Genomic DNA, 23025 nt, shown 5'->3' with positions numbered 1-23025 from the left:
CATGGTATCTTTGTACTCCAGAGCACCTTCAGTGACCTTGAAGAGTTTAATGCAAATACCTACTTCAGGCTGTGTCTGAACAAGGTCACCAGTCAAGGGAAACAGTCAAAGCACAGACAGTAGTCAAAGGGATCTAGTGACACATTCAGTGAAGAGATGACCATCCTCAGGTATGAGGGACCACCAGAGACCCCAAAGATCATCTGCAGTGTCTCTAAGAGTCAGCTAAGGAGAGTTCAAAGGCATGAAGGTGATTCTCCAGTGTGTTGTCTTGTGCTGAGTTATGTCACTCTTGATCAACTTGATGGAAAAGGAAGGGGAAAAGGAAGTCAATAAAAGACCAGGGAGACAATCTAGCACTGGTGCAGGGATAGGGTCCCAGAGAGATTGTGGAGTTTCTGCTCTTGTAGACTTTTGCCACCCAGATCAATACCACCCAGCTGGCCAAAGCTGTGAGTAGCCTGGCCTGAATTCAGTGGGAACTTTGCCTTCAGAAAGAGGATGGGCTGGAGACTGCCCAAGGTCTGTTCCTCTCTGAGTGGTGTCCAGAATCAAGGACAAAATCTTTTCCAAACAGACTTGCTGATCAGTGGCTGAAAAGAAGTCAAAACTGATTTTTCTGGGCTTTTTTCAATGTCACACACAGAAAGAGGTGACTCATCTTCCAGGTCTTCCCTTTCTGTGTCTCTGATAATGGCAAAGTGAGCCTGGACTTTAATGTGAGCCACCTGCTGAGTGGTGAGATGTGACATTGAATCATCTCTCTGGAGGACCATTATATTTTCATGATGGCAGGACACTGCAGAGGATCTGATACAAGAGTCAAATGACCAAATGCATCGAGAGTCCTTAGGCTTCCTTCAGGTGAAGGCCATGAACATTTTCTAGGTTGTTCTAAACCTCATCGTACAATTCTGCTTGCTGTGTTACTATTGTCTAAAATTTGAAAATTTGTACTGTTGGCCTGGCCTGATTTTCTGTCACTTCAACCTCTTTTGCATATTTGATCTTGAAAGTGTGATGCACTCCTTGCTAGGGAACAACAGAAACACAAGCAGACAGGGCCAGGAGGGACTTACTGGGACATCAAAACAGGCAAACAGATGCTAAGCTCCTTCCTCCTTGTGGGTTTACCCTGGTAGGAAGCTCGGCATCACGCAGGTATTTGCTCACTTCCCCCAGATGAGATGGAGAAAGATGAAAGGAAGAGTAAGAGCAGAAAAATCATGAGTCAAAAGTAATCCTAAACAAGACCTGAACCACATTCAGGAACATGCTGGTTCCCAGCAACAGGACCAGATAGGTTTCAACCTGTCTTCAATACCTTTTTGATAGTAAACCATTCAAAATTCATGAAAGGTTTTTTAATTAGCCTGGCAAAGAAGGAGATGATGCAGAACCACGTCTCCTCCACAGGTGAGCTCCCCCATAAGCACATGTAAAAACTGGAGTTACTAACAGTAATGTCCAGGGGAGAGCACCTGAGGTATTGTGATGACTTCTGCATCAGTTGACTCATAAGAGAAACTGTAAAGACTGTAATTGTTCACAGTCTGCAGGAGGTGGCACCTGAAGTAGGGAGATGGCAGCCATGATGGCTGCAGGTCCTGGGTCGGTGTCACCATCAGTGCCACACAGCACAGCCCAATGATGTCCCTGAGCAGGCTCCAGAGCTGTCAGCACAACCAGGAGCAATGAAGGTGTGACATCCCACAGCTCTAAGAACAGCTCAGAGACCAAACAAACCAACATGGTGACCAGTGACTAAAAAAACCACAATGGATGGTTACAGCAAATATATTGTAACACACTGCAATCAGATCTCTGTCTCAATTCTTCCTGGTCTCTTCCCCTAACTTAGTTTACTGAGGAGGAGAGGTGAAAAAACAAAAAAAACAAAGCAAAACCACCCACAAATATGGCGACAATCAACTCTTAAACACATACAGTTTAGAATTATAACTAATTTAACACACTCTGATCAGATCTGTCATAATCTCAGGCCCTTTGTGCCCCACATTGGGCCCAAATGAAGACTGTTGTGGTTGAACCAGGCACTGAGCACCATGCAGCAAACCCACTTCTCCAACAGAATTCAGGTGGAGGAAAGAAAAAGAGGAAAAAATAAAAATAATACAATGAAATACAAAGACTTTAATGACTGAAGAAAAATAGACTTAATTGTTTTTACTAATACTAGGTATAATGCTAACATTAAAAAAACCCAAAAAAACAAACATATCTTTCTTTTTGTAGCTACCAAAACACTTTCTCATCAGATTATCCCCTGTAGAAAAGTAACCTCATTAGAGGCAGCTTATACCCAGCAGATGGTACAGAGTGTAGGAAACTTTATCTGCTTTACTTTTCACTGTTTGCACACTCTCCTCTCCTCAGAGGACACCTCATCACTCTCTACAACTACCTGAAAGGAGGTTGTAGCCAGGTGGGGGTTGGTCTCTTTTCCCAGGCAACTCTCAGCAAGACAAGAGGGCATGGTCTTAAGGTGTGCTGGGGGAGGTTTAGGTTGGACATTAGAAAGAATTTCTTTACTGAGAGGGTGATCAAGCATTGGAATGGGCTGCCCCGGGAAGTAGTGGATTCTCCGTCCCTGGAGATATTTAAAAAGAGACTGGATGTGGCACTCAGCACCATGGTCTGGTAACTGCAGCGGTAGTGGATCAAGGGTTGGACTTGATGATCTCTGAGGTCCCTTCCAACCCAGCCAATTCTATGATTCTATGATAAGAGGGAAACTCCTGAGTGCAGCAGTTCTATAAGGCAGAGGGATTGGGAGCTGGTGAAAAGGGACTGTAATATCCAGCTGTAGCCTTCAGGGGAGGATTCTAAGGGGAGGAAAAGGCACAAAATTCCCCTGGGGGAAAGGGACAATTTGCCAGCACCACCTTGCCACTGTCACCTTGTCACTACCACCTTGTCACCAGCACTTGTAACCTCTGGCTGGCAGCTGGCACTTGTTCAGCACCTCCACCTGGCACTGTGCTACCAAATCCCCCCCTCTGATTCCCCTAGATCACTGCCTGGTGAAAAAGCCTGATCTGTTATTGGCCTCAGCTGGAGACTCTTCATTTGGATTCCCTGTCCCCCACCTCCCCCTTTCCTTTCCCCTCTTCACTCTCAGAGCCCCCAGGCAAACACAGCACGGTAGGGCCAGGGCCGGGGGGAGGCATGGAGGGCACGGCTGGCACCCGTGAGGCAGTGGGAGTGGGTGTCCCCCCTTTTTGTGTTGAGTTTTCTTCCGAAGCCAGGACGTTCTGTCCATGCTGGGTGATGCCAAGAACGACCATTCCCTTTCTTAGGGGGAAATGCAATGTTCAGCCTGCAGGGTGTTCTTGATGACAGTGCAGAAAGCAGCTGCCGTAGGAAAGAGAGGCTGCTGCGGGCTTTTGGAAAGGGACACTTGTCATGCATTGCTCCTCCTGCCCCTAAGGGAAGGTGTCCTGCAGGAAGGGCAGGAACGGGCTCACTGCCGCTGCCCCCATCCCCTCATTGTGTGACAGGACAATCGCTGCCAGCGCTCGGGGCTCCCCGCAGAGCCCCCGATGATGCTGGTGCCATGCGGGGTGGGTGGGTGGGGATGAAGTGGCAGCGTGGGGACAGGAGTGAGCTGAACGAGCAGAAGCTGCTGGATGGAGGGTACAAGTGGTGGCATTGACAAAGTGGTGGTGAAAAAGTAGTGGTTAGAAGGTGGTGGAGGCAATTTATCCCAGACCCTTCCCAGGGAGCCAATGAGAGCAATGTTGTGTTTGGGGACGTGAGGAGCAATGTTCTACATGCAGTGCTGGATCTCAAAGGCTTCTCCTCACTGTAGAGGCCTCTTGCAGAGACACTCTGCACCAATAAAAACTGAATATAAATTTCTAAACAGAAAACCAGTAAAATATAGCTTTTCAAAAAGTTTTATTTGATTCTCTTTTTAATATTCCTTCACACTCTAACCTTTCCATGTAGCTGTGCAAGTCTTGAACAGAAAAAACATCACATGGTGACACGTGGCTGGGCAATACTGTACTGGGCCCGATGCTGCCAGTGGGACTGAGCCCATGATCCTCTGGTACTGAAAGGAGGGTGAAAAAAAAACGTATTGAGAAGTTAAAGCCAAAACAAAAAACAAAATTATCATGAAGTATTGATTGGTTCCATTGGGTCCCGTTACTGACAAAGCCTCCCCAGAGACTTGTTAGAGAAGGTCACTGGAGGCCATGATTGCAGGGAGGCAAATATTCTGTAAATGTGGCTCTGAAGCCAGAGATATTTATTTATTTGTTTGTTTATGTATTTATTTATTTATTTTATGGATCAGTCAGACCAAACTCTGAACCCCAGGAAATGGGAAGGCAGAGCCCATCCCTCACTTGTGGGTCAGGACTCTTCCTGGGGAGAGTAGAGTATGAAAATGAATAATAAAGAAAAATTCTGACACATCCTGACCTCCCAAAGAAGGGGAAAGTAAATCCAGAGCTTCAATACAAAATGACTCCTGGTAGACTTTGGTGGTTGAGGTAGCTGCCATGTCTGAGGTGACGAAGCCCTTGGTCCTGTTGGGCCTTTCAGCCTTCCAGAGCTCTTGGCCACCTCTCCTGCAGGCTGCCCTACACTGTCCATGCCTGCAGCTCCTTCTTTAAACTGCTTTAAAAAGGCTTTAAGCTGAAGGACAAGGAGAGAGGAACTCAAGATGGCAATGATCACCCCACAATCACCACTACAACTGATCTGGGATTAAACCAGGCCTGCTGACCCCAGGAGTCCAGCCTGGACTTTCCCAGGGCTTCTCTGAAGCCTTGGTTTTGACATGAGAGTTATTGAGGGTGATGGGGGAAGAACACAGTACCATTTTTCTATATATTTGTATATATTTAGTAATTTTTCCTTGTTATCATTATTGTTTTATTAAAGCTGTGTAGTTTAGTTTCCAACCCATAAGTCTCTCTTCCTTATTCTCTCTCCTTTCTTTATCAGGGTGGGGAGGGGCATTAATACAGAGTTTCTGTCATTATGTGAATAGCCGGCCCAGTGTTAAACCCTGACAGATTAATTGGTGCCCAATGTGGATATTAAAATTATTATTTAAAGCCCAGTTGAAATTTTAACAAATTTATATGAATAGTTTGAATTTTGACTTCAGTGGGAGGATACCCAGATGGCTTCGCTGAGTGGGAATCAAACTATTTTCTTTGGAAATTTCACAGGGTTGGAAATCAAACCAAACCTGCTGTACCTTTGGTATTCAGGGTATGTGATCTGTGGCTTTTTATCTGGGATTAGTGTTGCTCTGTGGTTCATTCTTAGTAAGAGCTGCTTACAAACCATAGTTGTGATATGGTCTTCTACAGTGTGGTACATGGTACAGTGTTTTTTCACACACCTAGGAGATACACATAGGATACACATTTCATACACAGCAGTAATATCCCTATAAAGAGGAAATAGACTGCCCACAGGTCAAAGCAGCCACATATGGAAAAGCTCTCAGGTATCTGAAAGAATTATCTGTACAAGATGTGATCTATACAGATGATAAGACTGTAGATCCTTCTCACATGCCATGCCCTAAGCCTGTGAGGCAAAGGTTTGTGCATGCTGCACCATCCCCATTTAACCATACACTATCAGTAATGTTATAGGTTCCTGGAGAAATGGAACCAACTGTGGGTGATGGGATTAAAACAGCACGAGAATATGAAGATGCTGTCATGGCTCCTCATCGGGCCTGGGTCTCAGCTGTAAAGGGAACAGCTGAGAAACTGCACCTACCCCATCAGAAAGCCCTGGTGGTGCTGTCAAGAGCCCAGGTCTAGAACTGTCTGGGACCATGTCACAGAAACATGGAATCATGGAATGGGTTGGCTTGGAAGGGGACAAGATCATCTTGTTCCAACCCCCTGCATGCATGGGTAGGGACACCTCCCACCCAACTGAAGCCAACCCTGTCCCTGTCCCCATGGAACTCACTAGAAATCTAGACACAGAGAGACGAAAGCCATCTCAAGTTCCTGCCCCTTTTCCCCAGCCATGCTCAAGTTTCTCAAATGTGATTTTTTTCTAAATTTTTTCATGTTTCACCTTGGTGTGGGGTCCTTAAGGGCTGCAGATCCACATCTGCCCCTCCATGCTCCTCCATGGGCTGCAGGGGACAGCTGCCCTCTCCCCACAGCCTGCAGGAGAACTTCTGTTCTGGCCCTTCCTTCATTCACTGACCTTGGGGTCTTGTGGAGGGCTGGGAGGAGGCTTCCACCTCCCTCTCCATGGACATCTTGGGCATTTTCTGCCACAAACACTCCATGGTCACACAGGGCAACTGCTGACTCCTGAGGGAGGTGCTCTCCCAGATATGGGCACCCCAGGTCTCCACAGACCTTATAAACCCCCAGGGTCACTGCAGAGACCCCCATGACAATGGTGTCCAGGCACCAGGCCCTGCATCACAAAGCCCTGGTGGTGCCTGTGGAGATGCCCAGGCCTGGAACTGGCTTGGACTGTGTCACAGAACAATGGAATCATGGAATGGGTTGTGTTGGAAGAGTTAAAGATCATCTAGTTCCAACCCCCTGCATGCATGGGTAGGAACAACTCCCACTCAGCTGAAGCGAACCCTACCCCTGTCCTCATGGAACTCACTTCTTAATCCCATCCACAGCATCAGCCTCAGTCAGAGCTGGTGGACAGACAGCTGAGTATCAGCCAGCTGTGTTCCCAGGTGGTCAAGAAGGCCACCAACATCCTGGCTTGTATCAGAAATAGCATGGCCAGCAGAAGTAGGGTAGTGATCATACCCATGCCTTTCTGTCCCCTGCCCCCTCTCTTTAGCAATCCCCTCTTTGTCCTTCACCTGCCTGGAGCAGGCTGGACCCCATCACTGTCCCAGCGACTGAGGTCATAGAACCATAGAATCATAGAATGTTAGGGGTTGGAAGGGACCTCTAGAGAACATCTAGTCCAACCCCGCTGCCAAAGCAGGATTACCTAGGGCAGGCCACACAGGAACACAGCCAGGGATGTGTTGAAAGTCTCCAGAAAAGGAGACTCCACAACCTCTCTGGGCAGCCTGTTCCAGTGCTCCCACAACCTCACAGTCAAGAAGTTTCTCCTCATGTTGAGGTGGAACTTCCTATGTTGTAGCTTAAACCCATTGTTCCACTGAAAAGAGATTGGCCCCTTTCTTTTGACACCCACCCCCTCAGAAATTTATAAACACTCATAAAATCCTCTCAGTCTTCTTTTCTCAAGGGTAAGCAGATCAAATTCTCTCAGTCTTTCTTCATAGGAGAGATGCTTATGTTCCTTAATCATCTCCTATCTCTCCCTGTGCCTCTCTCCAGCAGATCCCTGTCCCACTAGAACTGGGGAACCCAAAATAGCATCCAGTATTCCAGGTGTGGTCTCACCAGGGCAGAGTAGAGGGGTAGGAAAACCAACCTAGATCTGCTAGATCAATTTTGCTGATGCACCCAGGACACCATTGGCCCTCCAGACTACCCATTTGGTCATCCCTTTGTAGAAAGATATCAGGTTAGTCAAGCAACATTTTTCCTTAGTAAATCAATACTGGCTGCTCCTGAGAACCTTATTTGTGTTTGCACACTCAGAGTACTGAATATTCTGTAAGACAGCCTTTTCCTTTCCTACTCATTATTAGGAGCTACTCTACCATTGCAGAGATGTGGAATACCCTCAGTCTAAGCACAAATTTTCTCCTTCCCCTCCTTACTTCTCCTCTGTGGCATTGGCTATATCACAACAAACCTTCCAGGCCACAAGGTCATGGCTGGTCTGCAGAGGTTGATGAGTCAAGGCTCAGTGGTTTAGAGACTGTGTGAAGTAGAGAGGGACCCTCGGTGTGCCTGAAGGGTGGGTTTGGGCATGGTGGAGCTTTTCTTCACAGTGGGAAACAGCTTGGGCAAGAAAGAATGGCCCAAAAGTGCAGCTGAGAATGCCTGGAGTGGAGAGCAGAAGAAAGAAATGTCACTGCAAGGGCCATGCTGGGGAACACCACATCCCCCAGAAGGAGCCTGGATCAGCCCAAGGCTCTGTGTGCCAAGGCAGAGGCAGGGAGGACACAGAGATGTCAGGAGAGGAAGGGGACAGCAAGGTGGGGCAGGCGGGTGAAGGAGCAGAACCTGCAGGGCAAGAGGCACAGGGGATGGGACAGCCCAGGACAGACTGTGCTGGAGATGAGAGAGGGAAAAGCTGTGGAAAAGCTGAAGGCACACTTGGCAGAGATGGTTCCTGCTCCCCCCACACCCTGCAGGGGATGCTTTCTCAGGGCTGTCCCTCAGGGGGACCCAGGCACACGGCAACAAACTTTGGAAACTTTGGACTTGGACTCTGCCTTGGATTTTTTTTTTTTGAGAAAGAAGCTTCTGCAGCTTTCTCTCCTTGCCTCTTGAGCAATTGTCATAGGCTCAGCATCAACCCCCCAGAGGGCTCCTGACAGCTGTGAGCTGGGCTCCTGGGATGGAGGGAGCTGCTGGCAAGTGGGCAGTGCTGCAGAGAGACAGCTCTGGGCAGGAGGAGCTCCTCTGCAGAGAGCAGCAGGGCTGAGGGCACTGCCAGGGTATCTGGGGGAGATGAGCAAGGCAGAGAGAACTTCAAGGGGGTGAAGATGGAGGGGATGAGTGCCAGCTGAGTGGAGGAGAACCTTCCCAGCTTCTGACATGGTGAGTGCCTGGTGCAGGACAGTGAAGCTGGTGCAGTTCCTGGAGGCATCTCCTAAAGCTGCAGAGCCGGAGCTGCTGGGAGCTGTAAGGGGGGAAGGGGCTGGAGGTGGAAGGGGAATTGTGAAGAGGCGTGAGAGTGTGTGTGCAGGCAGGGGTGCCACGAGCTGTCCTTCAGAGCAGGGTCCTGCAGCCCAGGGCATGTGTGCTGGGACAGGGACTCTGCTGCCTGCCTGCCAGGGGCAGCTCTCAGCCTGCCCGGGGAGCTCCCTGCTGCTGGCAGAAGCTGTGGCTGGCAGGAGACAGGGAGCACAGGGCAGGTTCCTGGTGCTGGTGAGAGGGATGAATTGCTCAGGGCTGCTCACAGCTCCAGCTGATGCCCAGAATATTCCTGAGAGGACTTTTCAGGAGTCCCTTCAGGGCAGAGCAGGGCTTTCCTGTTTCACTCTGGGCTCTCCTCAGGCTCTGCTTCCACTTGTCTCTGGTGACATGGAAAGCTCTTCCTGCACTCTGCAGAAGGCACACAGACCCCAGTTCTCCTCAGCCCTTGTCTGAGCTGCTCCAGATATCCTGCAAACTCAGAGATGCCCCTGGACAGGTCCTGCTGCTGCCAGGAGGGGTCTGCAAGGCAGAGCTGAGCACTCAGAAGGTGGGATGGGGGCTGTGAGCACTGAAAGGGAGAAGAGCTGGGGACAGAGAAAGAGCTGCAGGCAGCAGAGATGGGCAGGGATGGAGAGGGAGCTGCTGCCTGGAAGATGATGGCAGGGGGGATTCCTGCACCTCCCAGCCATCCCCTGCAGAGCTGCTGCCCTCTCTAGAGCTAAACCCTGCTCTCTGTCACAAAGCACAGTCCCCCAGCCCTTCAGAGCATGGGCACTGAATTCTGAGGATCCTTCCAGCAGCCCCCCCACCAGAGAGGAGAAATGCTGGAGTCTCTCCGGGTTTCTTCCTGTCCTGACTCTCTCGGCAGCCGAACTTTGGGAGGTTCCCCTCTTGCCCCTGCTGCTGCTGCCCTTGTTCTTCCCCTTCTTTTTTCTGGGCTGATGAGTGAGGATTCGGGTTCAGCTCAGACACCAATACTGCAGGTTCTGTCCTGCTGCTGTGTCAATGGAAGAAAAGCATCCAAACTGCCAAAATCCTGCATGTAAAGATTGGGATGATTTGGTCATTTTTGAGAAAAACTCAATGGATTTTGCTAAGAAAAACTTAACCTGACTTACTTATCCCTTTTCCTCCTATTACAGAACACTATGCCCAGAAGCAGGAGATGTCCAACAGCAGCTCCATCAGCCATTTCCTCCTCCTGGCATTTGCAGACAGGCGGGAGCTGCAGCTCTTGCACTTCTGGCTCTTCCTGGGCATCTACCTTGCTGCCCTCCTGGGCAACGGCCTCATCATCACCACCATCGCCTGTGAACACCACCTCCACACCCCCATGTACTTCTTCCTCCTCGACCTGGGATCCATCTCCACCACTCTGCCCAAAGCCATGGACAATTCACTCTGGGACAATACGGACATCTCCTACAAGGCATGTGCTGCACAGCTCTTCTTTGTCTTTTTCATTGCAGCAGAGTTTTCACTCCTGACCATCATGTCTTACGACCGGTACGTGGCCATCTGCAAACCCCTGCACTACGGGACCCTCCTGGGCAGCAGAGCTTGTGTCCACATGGCAGCAGCTGCCTGGGGCACTGGGTTTCTCACTTCTCTGCTGCACACAGCCAATACATTTTCTCTTCTGCTCTGCCAGGGAAATGCCCTGGATCAGTTCTTCTGTGAAATTCCCCAGATCCTCAAGCTCTCCTGCCCACACTCCTACCTCAGGGAAATCTGGATTGGTTTTTTGGGTTGCTGTTTAGGATTTGTGTGGTTTTTTTTCACAGTGGTGTCCTATGTGGAGATCTTCAGGGCTGTGCTGAGGATCCCCTCTGAGCAGGGAAGGCACAAAGCCTTTTCCACGTGCTTCCCTCACTTGGCCATGGTCTCCCTCTTCATCAGCACTGGCATCTTTGTCTACCTGAAGCCCCCCTCCATCTCATCCCCATCCCTAGACTTGGTGGTGTCATTTCTTTACTCAGTGGTTCCTCCAGCAGTGAACTTCCTCATCTACAGTATGACGAACCAGGAGCTCAAGTATGCCGTTTGGAAACTCACAACAGGATTTTTTTCTCAAGTGATAAAATGCTCAATTTATCATGCATGTAAATGATAATGTATTTCATGCCATTAATGAATTCTTCTAACATATTCAGCCTTCTTTATGGAACTGCTCATGTCAGATGTGTTTTCTTTCTTTTACATATCATAATGATGTGCACAAAGAAATCTCATTGTTCATACTATTTCCAGATCTGTATCTTCATTTCTGGTGTTAAACAAAGGCTTCTGGAAAGTTTTTTTAAATACTATCTATGTTCTCTGAGCATTTTAACAAATAAAGGATCCATCAGTTACTTCTCTCAGGCTCACGGTGTGATCCTGGGGGTACCCTTCTCAGGACAGAGGCAGACTTGATCATCCTGATGGGTCCCTTCAAACTCTGAATAGTCTATGATTCTGTGATAACTCTTCTGGTATCAGAAAGAAATGGAGACATGTCCTTGGTTGTTCATGATGGGAGGGTGGGAACCAAGGGGCACCATCTGAAAAAAGGGAGGAAAACTCAAAAACTTGCTGCTCATCAAGACACTCCAGCACATCTACCAAAGAGCTTGTGTCATCTCCATCCCTGCAGCTTTTCAAGACCAAAATTAATAAAGGCCTGAGCAACCTTCCCTTATTCCAAAGCCATCCCTGATTAGACCTGATTAGGTTGTCCTATGGACCTCCTGATGATCAGCCCTCTGATCATCTTTGTGGCCTCCTCTGGACTTGTTCTAACAGCTCCAGGTCCTTTTTGTGCTTGGGGCTCCAGAACTGGACCCAACATTGCAGTGGTGTCTCACCAGAGTGGAGCAGAAGAGCAGAATCTCCTCCCCTGACCTGCTGGCCACACTGCTTTTTGTGTAGCTTAGGACATGCTTGGCTTCCTGGGCTGCCAGCACACCTTGCCAGCTGGTGCTGAGCTTCTCATCAACCAGCACCTCCAAGTCCTCCTCTTCCTCCTCGGTGCTGATCTCAATCCATGCTCTGTGCAACCTGTGTTTGTGCTGGGGATTGCCCCAACCGAGGTGCAGAACCTTGTGCTTTTCCTTCTTGAAACTCATGAAGCTTACATGGACCCACCTCTCCATCCTGTCCCTTTGTCTGGACAGTCTGTGTCTGGAAAGGTGACTTTAGAAATGGTCACTGTATCACCACCAACACCAGGAAAAACTCTTTCTTGAAGCTTTGAACTTGGTTTGCTCCTCATCCCATCTTGGCATAGCTGGGAGGTGCTGTTCATTTTCTGACATTATTGATCTTCTCACCCCACTGTGCCCAGGAAGAATCCTTACCCACAAGTGAGGGATGAGCTCTGCCTTCCTGTTGCCTGGGGTTCAGAGAGTGACCTCACTGCTTCATAAAAATAATAAAAAATAAAACTCATGGCTTTAGAGCCACCTTTACAGAGCATTTGACTCTGCTCTAACAAGGCCATGGGGAGGCTCTGGCAGCAATGGCCCTCAGTGGGGCCAATCAATGCTTCAAGGTACTTTCAGGTTCCATTCTGACTTCTGGAGCAGTTTCTTCATTCATCTCTCAGAATCTGAGGATCATGGACTCAGCACCAAACACACCCTGGGGCTCATTGGAATACAGAGAGCACTAAAGGGCAATGGCTCTCCATGGGATATTTTTCACATCTTCAAGATTTGTACAGCTAATTGGAGAGGTTTTCCCACTGTAGGTAAGGAGAAATATTTCATACTGTGATTAATGAAAACAGTTTGTGGTACTTCTGGGGTTTTTGATTTTTTTTTTTTTTTTAATATATTTTAACAGATTATCTCATGATTTTCTTTTTAGGGAAGAGGTGATAAAAGTTCCCTGAGGTCTGACACAGTGTGGGCAACTTTACTTCTCACCTCCCCAGCCCCAAGATTCCTTTCTTGTCCCACCTGGACTTCCATCCCTGGTCCTTGCATCAGGCTTCTACTCTCCTCTCTGCAGCTGGAGGTTACAGCTCCACTGCACCACCTCCCACCTGCTCTTCTTAGAGAACTGACTGTACATGGGCACAGCAGGAGTTTTCCTTTGTGCAAGGCAAGAAAAGTCAAACAGAGAAAGTGAAGAAGAATCTGCGGAGAAATGGTTTAGAGAGACAGATGGGAAAAGAGAGATGTGATCCTCATGACAGAGGTGGCTAAAGAGACAGTCAGGCTGCTGAAAGACAGGCGAGCTTTGAACAACCTGCTGCTCAAAGCAGCACCCAGGGGAGAGGCATCTGAATGAACAAAGAGTAGGAGAAGGGGACAACTGGAGAGGAATGGGAATGGCTTTTGTCTGGACAGTCTGTGTCTGGAAAGGTGACTTTAGAAATGGTCACTGTATCACCACCACCAGGCAGAAGTTGGCACTGAGGCTCTGTGCTTGGTATGTTCCTCACCCCTTTTTGGGGTAGTTGGGAGGTGTTGTGCATTTTTCCTACAGTTTTTATTGCTCATCTTCACACCTCACTGCTCTTAGGAAGAGTCCTGACCCTAAGTGAGGGATGGGCTCTGATTTCCTTTTGCCTGGGGTTCAGAGTTTGGCCTGACTGAGACATAAAATAAATAAATAAATAGATACATAAATAAATAAATAAATAAATATCATTGGTTTCAGAGCCACCTTTACAGAACCTTTGCCTCCCTGCAATCATGGCCTCCAGTGACCTTCTCTAAAAAGTTTCTGGGGAGGCTTTGTCAGTAATGGTACCCAAAGAGGCCAACGAATACTTCAAGATAATTTGTGTTTTTGTTTTGGCTTTAACTTCTAAAGACATTTTTTTTTTCAGTCTCTTTTCAGTACCTGAGGATCATGGACTCAGTTCCACTGGCACCAGGGGGCTCATGACAGTACTGAGATGAAATGAGTGTGGTGTTTTTAGTGTTCAAGACTCACAAAGCTAATTGGAGAGGTTCCAGTGTGTCGGAAGACAAAAAAGAGCATATAATAAAAATTATTGAAAAGTTCTATTTTACTGGTTTTCAGTTTAGAAATGTGTATTCAACTGGTATTGGTGCAGAGTGTCTCTGCAAGAGGCCTCTACAGTGAGGAGAAGCCTTTGAGATCCAGCACTGCATGTAGAACATTGCTCCTCACGTCCCCAAACACAACATTGCTCTCATTGGCTCCCTGGGAAGGGTCTGGGATAAATTGCCTCCACCGCCTTCTAACCACTACTTTTTCACCACCACTTTGTCAATGCCACCACTTGTACCCTCCATCCAGCAGCTTCTGCTCGTTCAGCTCACTCCTGTCCCCACACTGCCACTTCATCCCCACCCACCCACCCCGCATGGCACCAGCATCATCGGGGTCTCTGCGGGGAGCCCCGAGCGCTGGCAGCGATTGTCCTGTCACACAATGAGGGGATGGGGGCAGCGGCAGCGAGCCCGTTCCTGCCCTGCCTGCAGGACACCTTCCCTTAGGGGCAGGAGGAGCAATGCATGACAAGTGTCCCTTTCCAAAAGCCCGCAGCAGCCTCTCTTTCCTACGGCAGCTGCTTTCTGCACTGCCATCAAGAATGCCCTGCAGGCTGCACATTGCATTTCCCCCTAAGAAAGGGAATGGTCGTTCTTGGCATCACCCAGCATGGACAGAATGTCCTGGCTTCGGAAGAAAACTCAACACAAAAAGGGGGGGACACCCACTGCCACTGCCTCACAGGTGCCAGCCGTGCCCTCCATGCCTCCCCCCGGCCCTGGCCCCGCCGCCCTGGGTTTGCCGGGGGGCTCTGAGAGTGAAGAGGGGAAAGGGGGAGGTGGGGGATAGGGAATCCAAATGAAAAGAGTCTCCAGCTGAGACCAATAAAAGGTCAGACTGTCCCACCAGCACTGCTCTGGGGGCATCACAGGGGTGGGGGAGCAGCAACACAGTGCCAGGTGGAGGTGCTGAACAAGTGCCAGCTGTCAGCCAGAGGTTACAAGTGGTGGTGACAAGGTGGTGGTACCAAATTGTCCCTATGCCTTCTAGGACCTGTTTGTCTTATCCTCCCATAACACTTCTCCCCTGCAGGCTGCAGCTGGGTGTTACAGCTCTTTTGCACCAGCTCCCAAGCCATCTCTCTTAGAGTACTGCTGCACTCAGGCACAGCCGGAGTTTTCCTCTTTGTAAGCCAAGAAATATAAAGCAGATAAATTTTCCCAATAATTCAAATTTTTAGTCAGGTAATTATTCACATTTATGTTAGAATCAATAATAACATTAATATATAATTATGTGTTACTTCATTAAATAAACTATTTTTATTGCAGTCCATTAATCTTATCGTTTTTTCCAGCCCACTGTTTTAGGGGAAGGTGAGTAAGTGGCTGTGTGGTGCTTCGTGTCTGTCTGGGATTAAACCACCACAGTCATTTTTGGTGCTAAATATAGGGCACAAAGGGCTGAGATAAAGACAGGTCTATCAGAGCATGTTAAAACAAACTAGTTATAATTCTTCATTGTATGGGTTTATCAGTGGCTGGTCACCATGTTGGTTGGTTAACTCTCAGAGATGTTCTTAGAGCTGGTGGATGCCACACCTTCCTTGCTCCTCTTTGTGCTGATTGTCAGCTCAGGACTCTGCTCAAAGGCATCACTGGGCTGTGCTGTGCTGTGTGAAACTGACCCCAGACCTGCAGTCAGTATGGTCATCATCTCCCTCCTGCGGGTGCCATCTCCTGCAGACTGTCAGCAGCTACAGGCCTTACAGTTTCTTTCATGAGCAACCTATGGAGGAGATATGGCTGTACTTTGGGTGCCACGTCCTGGACATTTTTGTTAATTACCTTTTCTCCTTTAATAAGGAGTCATCATTCCTCATCTTCTCATTCTCTGTGCGTTCCCTACAGTGGTTGAATTTTTGAAGATTTTGACTATCGTTGGGATGCTGATACCTCTACAGTCCCACTGCTGGGAAACAATATGGACCTGGTTGTGGTTTATGTCTTGTTCAGGGTCAAACAGCTCTCTCTGTGTACTTTCTAGGGATTAGCTTCTCTTACTTGATTGCAGCACATTTCATGTTCATGGATCACCTGTGCAAGAGTGTCCATGCTCAGGTCCACCCCTCCATCACAAGACCATCTGTGTGTTTAGTCTCTTTCTTGATGGGCTCAGAGGCCAAAACCAGACCCACCTGAGCCTTACTAACCTTTTCAACCTGACCCACCTGCTGGTTCTTTGTGTGCTCTTCACTAGCCTAAATCTTGGCTAGGGGGGTATCTATGGGATGTACTTTTACAACCAAGTTCCAGAGATGGGACACAACATCTTGCCAGGCTGAAGCAGCCCAGAAGCTGCCACTTGCTCTGTTCCCATTGCTGTACCCATCCCCATGGGGCATTTGCCACCATCCAGGGGTCATTACAGAGATGGAGCACTGGCCACTTTTCTCCTTCCCCAGTGTCTACAGCCAGCTGGATGGCTTCCAGCTCTGCAAAATGGCTCCATTCTCCTCCTTCAGTAGTTTGTACCACTTGTGTAGCAATAGGCCAGGCAGGAGAGGCAGTGGGGTGGCCCTGTGTGTTAGGGAGAGTTTTGATTGCCCAGAGCTTAATGATGGTGAGGACTGGTGGAGTACTAATGGAAAAGAATCAGAGGGAAAGGCAACAAGGCAGATACCATGGTGAGAGTCTAGAGCATCCAACAAGGATGGCGAGGCCAATGAAGCATTCGTAGAATAGCTAAGACCTTGTTCTTATGGGAAATTTCACCTTTCCAAATGTCTGCTGGAAATAAAGTACAGCAGAGAGGGAACAGTCCTGGAGATTCCTGGAGTGGGTGGAACAGATCTTCCTAACATAGCTGGTGAGGGAACCATCATACCTCATGTGACCTGCTGCTCGTAAACAGAGAAGGACTTGGGGGTGATGTGATGGTTGGAGGTTTGGGTTCAGTTATGATGAAATGATAGAGTTTCTTTCTGTGGACATGCAAGGAGGAGGGTCAGCAGAACTGTAACCTTGGAGTTACAGTTACAGTCCCGGGGCCTGGATCCAGCATTGGGCCAACCAGTGTGGGAGGGCTGATGTCAGTGAAACTCCCAAAGCCACCAACACAGCCCTTCATTATATAGGCCTGTTTCATTTATGAAGCATGGTAGAGACATATCAGGCTGAACAACCAGAGCAGACGTCCTTTCACTTCTTTCCCCAGTCCTTATCTCTGTTGTTTTGAAGCCAGGAAAACCTAGAAAGCGAATATAGTGTAGCAATACAGGAATTAGAGAGTTAAACTCAATATGCAGGCTTAAGCAAAAGCATAGAGAACTTAGTATGAAGAAACAACGGAGGTAATAAATCCGCTAAGGTACAGGTCACTTTGACATAAAGGAACTAAAGAATGCTAGCATCCCCAAAATAAGACATGAAAAAAATGGGACCTACGAAAAACAAAGGGAGAAAAGAGATGAGCTAAGCAGTCAGCATTTTTGTCAGACACGAAAAAAACCCTGCCAAATGCACAAGGAAACTATCTATATTAGGAAAAAGTTGTTGTGGAATGTTAGAGAGGCTTGGAGAATGTTGGAGAATATTCCTGAATATTCTCGAAGAGATAGGAGGTGCGACCCCTTTACTATGCCCAACCCCATGTTTGGGAGGCCAATTAGATCGGCCCATACTCCGGTGCTACCTGCACCAGGGATTCGCTGTGCTACAGGTAAACACACCGGGTGTCCAATAAAAAGTTATGTTGGTGGCGGGGGTGTGGTCATGGAAGCACTATATAAGCGAAAGTTGCTGCGCAATAAACCAGAAGTTCGTTTATCAACCATATTGGTTGCACGCATTTTCTTTGCCGCTCCCGCAACTGGCGCCCGAACCGTGCAAAGGCCCTGAACAATCAGAAAGTCTGAAGAGCCTTGAAAAAGTCTGAAAAGTTTCGAAATCAACAGGCAAATCCTGCGGAAGACCGATCTTCACTAGGGACGCCTGGTGGAGGACCGAACCATCGATAGTACCAATCGCAGCTCGGCAGGTAAAACCACTGAAACCAAATAACTTGGCTGGGTACGGGGGCTCCAGAAAAGCACCGAGAAAGCAACGTTTTGGATGGCAATAAATTCCTCTCGACGCAGGCGTAGAGAGGCGATTCGCAACTGAAAGAAAAATGAACGAGTTCGTTTGCTGCTGGGGAAGGGCTACCGGTTTTTAGTCATAAAAAGTTGTAAAAAGCCCACAAAAGGCTCGTACAAAAAGCCCATAAAAGGCTCGGATTAAGGCTGCACCAAAATAATAAAGGGATAGTTAAGTGCGCAGAAAATAGAGAACGAAGTAGCCCTACAGTTTCTATTCTATTTCTATTCTATTCCAGACCTTTTTTATTAGTTTCTTACAGAAACGTGCAATAAAAGATGTGGATTTTAGAAAAGATCCGGCGGCGCTTGTAGCATACGGCCGCACATATCAGTTTTTTACTGAGAAGAAAATCGCCGCTGTAGCTTCGGCAACCTTAAAAGGGCAGCTGATACCAGATTTGCATCAATTAGGAGTTGATTACGACCCCTGTCCCCCAACGGGAGATGAAATATTTGTACAGCTTGTTCAAAATTTCCAGTGAAGTTCCGACGCAACCCGCTGCCCCCCCCCCCCCTCCACCCCCTCCTCCCCCCCCTCCCTCTGATGTGGCCTGTGCCGGCCATCTTGAGCCATGTGGCTCGGGATGTACGGACAGGATGGAACTGACCACTTGCAGTGCCGGAAGCGGACTGAATCAGAGTCCGGAAACCCTATGTCCCGCGTCATCCGGCGAGGGTGGCTCCAGGGCTGGTCCCGACCTCCATTGGGCCCCGCCTTCGGCCCCACCCCTACGCTGTACGTCATTCGACGGGGACGTTCCCGACCCGCAGCACCCCTCCTCCTCCCCCCCCTTCCCTCTCCTTCCTCCGACCAGCCCTCCCCCCCCCACCCCCCGCCGCAAGCAGCCGCTTTTCAGAAATAAAAGCCTGCTGCATGGCATTACCGCACCTTAACGATTAATTGGTCACAAATGCATGAGGAGGCCCTTAATAATAAAGATTATGATTTATCCTCAGTTTTAGATACCCTGCCACAAGTTTTCCCGATCATATATATAAAAGCTAATCAGGGAAATGTGGAGTTGAAGTATCACTCTTTAAATTAGAAATTGCTAACACAATTAAGAGCTACCATAAATGAATGCGAGTTGCATGGTGAACCAGTTAAGCAAATGATAAGTTATATCTGGAGCTCAGGATTGTTGCTCCCCGAGGACATAAAAGGAATTATGAGAATGATCATGACTCAATCAGCTTTACTGTTATGGCAAGCCCACTGGCAAACATAATGTCACAGATTCGTAGACATTCCTAGAGAACAAAATGACCCCCTGTATGGGATAACAATAAATCAACTTATGGGTTGTGGACAATATGCTAATTTTGAGGCACAAGCAAGATTAGGCCCACATATAATAAGAGAATTCATGAGATTTGTGAGGGAAGCTATGTGTAAAGTTAGAACTACACCAGTTGTCCCATCTTATATGTCAATTAAGCAAGGCACAGATGAGCCATTCTCACACTTTGTAGATAAACTCACTGATGCCATCAACCAGGCTTGTGTACCAGATCAAATGAAAACTACATTGCTCCGTCAGTGTATCCTAGAGAATAGCAATACCCCCACGAAAAATATAATTTCCTCCATACCATCAGGAGAATCAATTGAGGAGATGATGGAACGGTTATCTAGAGTACCAGTAGGGACTCAGGCAATGTTAATTGAGGCAATACAAGATGTAGGGAAAGGTATGGTGCAAGCCCAGCAGCAAGCTCTTGCAGCCCAACAACAAGCCTTTTTAGCCCAACAGCAAGCCCACCAGCAAGCTCTCACAATCCAGCACCAATCCTTAGCAGCCTTAGCCCCGTTACGTCCTGCCGACGCCAGACAGCCGCAACGATCAACCGACAAATGTTTTCGCTGTGGACACTCTGGACATCTTCGAAGGCATTGTCGCAAAGCCACAGTCTGGTGTCAACACTGTAATACAAACACTCATGCTACCAAAGTCTGCAGATACCAGGGAAACAGATCGAGGAGCGCGAGGAGCCACGGCAGAAAGACCCCAACTGCGGCTCTAGTGTGGACCCCTTCGAACAACAGCAACCAGCCACTTCCACTCCCCTCCAGCAACCAGCCACTTCCACTCCCTTCCAACAATCAGCTACCCCCACCTACCTCCAGCAATCATCCACCCGCACTTCCTTTCAGCAACCAGCCATCTCTACCTCCCTTCGACAACCAGCCAATTTCCACTTCCCTTCAACAGAAACTCCAGCCACCCACCTCCCTCCAACCAGCAACCAGTGGAAGCCTCGGGCTGGACCTGGCAACCGCAGTAGATGTGACTCACAGTGACATCAAGCCCCAAAAGATCCCTACGGGTATCACCGATCCAGTGAAATGTCAAGAAAAACCATGTGGACCCCTTTTATTAGGACAGTCGTCTGCTGGACTTAAGAGTTTGTTTGTCTTGCCAGGAGTAATAGACAGTGACCATACTAGAAAAATTTGTATTGTGGCTATGACTTGGACACCACCTATGGTAATTCCAAAAGGAACTCGAATTGCCCAGCTAGTCCTGACACAACAATTAACTGATGCAGCAGCTGTCTCTTCGACAGTTCCCCGCTGAACAGCAGCCTTTGGCTCTACAGGACAAACGGCCTTATTATGCATCCCAATGGATGAACGCCCCAAAGCACCAATATTATTAGAACATCAGCAGGACCAGTGTCACCTTACAGCATTACTGGACACAGGAACAGACATCACTATCATGGATGAGAAGCTGTGGCCTCGTCACTGGCCAGCTGCCCCAATGATGTCTGGAGTTGAAGGGGTAGGAGGTGCAGCCCAGGTAAAACGAAGCACACAAAAGATTCGTCTTACCCTTGATAACCGTACATGCATTCTATTCATCACCATCATGCCATTGCCTACAAACGTACAGGCCCTCGTTAGCCGAGATGTACTAAGCCAGATCGGAGCACGCCTGATCGCAAGAGACCATTTTTATTGGCAGTCACTCCTTGGGCTTTCCCGATCCCATTGACATGGTTATCATCGCAGCCAAAATGGATCGAGCAGTGGCCGCTGAAGCGAGAAAGCCTCAGACAAGCACACATCTTAGTACAAGAACAGCTAGAGCAAGGGCACATACAGCCATCAATTAGCCCTTGGAATACTCCAATCTTTGTAATTAAAAAGAAATCTGGCAGGTACCGTTTATTACATGATTTACGTGCAGTTAATTCCCAGATGGAAGCAATGGGAGCTTTTCAGCCCAGAACGCCTAACCCTGCGATGCTTCCAGAGCGTTGGCATCTACTTATAGTAGACCTAAAAGACTGCTTCTTTATCATATACATACACCTACAAGACACAAAGCAATTTGCATTTACACTCCCAGCCCTCAACAGAGAAGCCCCTGCTTCACGATTTGAGTGCGCAGTGCTCCCACAGGGCATGGAAAACAGCCCAACTTTGTGTCAACTGTTTGTAGATGCAGCATTATTGCCAGTACGGCAAGCATGGCCAGATGCCTTAATTTATCATTACATGGATGACATCCTAATAGCACAGCAAGACCCGTTTACTGAGCAGCAAGAGCACTTTTTAGCACAACAGCTAAGTCACCAGGGACTCCAAATAGCACCTGAAAAGATACAACGTACACCACCATGGAAGTACCTAGGATGGCATATTACTGAGTCACAAGTTAGACCTCAAAAAGCTGCTCTCCATTTGACTCTTAATACCTTACATGATGTACAACAATTCCTAGGTGATGTTCAATGGTTACGCCCTGTGATCGGTATAACAAACGATCATCTAGAACAGTTACGACCATTTCTTAAAGGCATCGATCCTGCCTCCCCTGTTACCCTTTCAACAGCTCAACAACAGGCCATAACTGAAATTGGCCTGACAATATCTCAGCGCTCCGTAGATCGCCATGATGTAAACTTACCCATAGACTTAACCATCCTTATAGGTAAACAACACTTACTCTGAGCTCTCACGCAGTCCAAAAAGAAAAAGGGGGGGACTAGGTCTGCTGATATCCGTGTGTTAGAATGGATTTTCGGACCATTACAGCCAGAAACTACAATCCAAACAAAGGTTGAGGTATTGGCCCTTCTAATTTGTAAAGGCCGAACCCGTATTATACAAATTACTGGAGATGAACCTAGCACAATTTATCTTCCAATGAAGCAAGGAGAGTTGGACCGGTATTTGCAGCACTCTCCAGACCTACAGTCAAGTCTCCTAGAAGCACCGCAAGCCATTGATCTCTCTCCGTTGCGATCTACTGTGTTAAAGTGGATGTCCCTGCATGAATGGATTCCTGTTCCAAAACGATCTGAGGAACCCCTTCGAGATGCACTAACGGTTTTTACCGATGCAGGAAAACGTTCACAACGAGCTGCAGTGACTTGGCAAGATAAAGAGGAATGGTGCCATGAACTCCTGTCCTCACAAGAGGACGATACCCTACAGACTCTAGAGTTGGCAGCCATTGTTTACACCTTTTCACGCTGGCTGAATGTACATTTTAATGTTTTCTCAGATTCCCTATATGCTGTGGGAGTTGTGCAGCGAACTGAGGACGCATATCTCAAAGACGTCGCAAACCGGCGATTAAATGACTTATTTCGTCAGCTGCAGACTGTCATCCAACAGAGAGATCAACCTTATGCTGTCATTCATATTCGGAGTCACCAATGGTCTGATGGCCTAGGAGAAGGAAATGCCCGAACAGACAGATTGGTTTCACTATCTGCACCCATGGGCGAATTTACTAAGGCAAGGAATGCGCATGCTACCTTCCACCAGAACGCCAGAGGACTCCATCGTCACTTCCAGATTTCCATGGATGAGGCCAGAGGCATTGTAAAAGCCTGCCCACAGTGTAACCAAAAGGGACTTGGTCTCGGTCTCAGAGTTAATCCCCGAGGTCTTGGTCCAACTGAGAGATGGCAAGTGGATGTCACTCATGTACCAGAATTTGGAAGGCTTAAACATGTTCATGTTACTATTGATACTTTATAGTCATTTTATCTGGGCTACGGCTCAGTCTGGTGAGAAAGCTCCGCAAGTGATGTGACATCTCATCCTTTGTTTCGCCTTCATGGGTGTGCCGGAGCAGATAAAGACTGACAATGAACCGGCATATACTCGATAGTTAGCTCGATTTTTTCAACAGTGGGGAA

The 23025-nt window shown here is 48.1% G+C and overlaps 3 protein-coding genes across 4 annotated transcripts in view; all 3 read left to right on the top strand.

Moving 5' to 3' along the window:
- The window catches only part of LOC139789283 (zinc finger protein 501-like), a 508475-nt gene that overhangs the window by 306723 nt on the left and 178727 nt on the right, over positions 1-23025 (top strand). The window contains exon 3 of one of the 2 annotated variants that reach the window (XR_011723121.1): positions 13608-13771. The exons of the other annotated variant lie outside the window; for it this stretch is intronic. The gene's annotated coding sequence lies outside the window, so the exon portion shown is untranslated. Of the gene's footprint in view, positions 1-13607; positions 13772-23025 lie in introns of those variants that run through there. 2 annotated transcript variants of the gene reach the window in all.
- LOC139789149 (olfactory receptor 5P76-like) overlaps positions 1-23025 on the top strand; it is a 428065-nt gene that overhangs the window by 234535 nt on the left and 170505 nt on the right.
- LOC139789167 (olfactory receptor 14J1-like) overlaps positions 10165-23025 on the top strand; it is a 35470-nt gene continuing 22609 nt past the window's right edge. Inside the window, exon 1 of the mRNA XM_071729686.1 lies at positions 10165-10818. Within this exon, the coding sequence (XP_071585787.1) occupies positions 10165-10818 (654 nt within the window). The remainder of the gene's footprint in view (positions 10819-23025) is intronic.

This window comes from Heliangelus exortis, chromosome W (assembly GCF_036169615.1).
Source record: "Heliangelus exortis chromosome W, bHelExo1.hap1, whole genome shotgun sequence".
Taxonomy (NCBI): Eukaryota; Metazoa; Chordata; class Aves; order Apodiformes; family Trochilidae; genus Heliangelus; species Heliangelus exortis.
The sequence above is the reverse complement of the archived record's forward strand: the minus strand, read 5'-3'. Positions and strand labels throughout refer to the sequence as shown.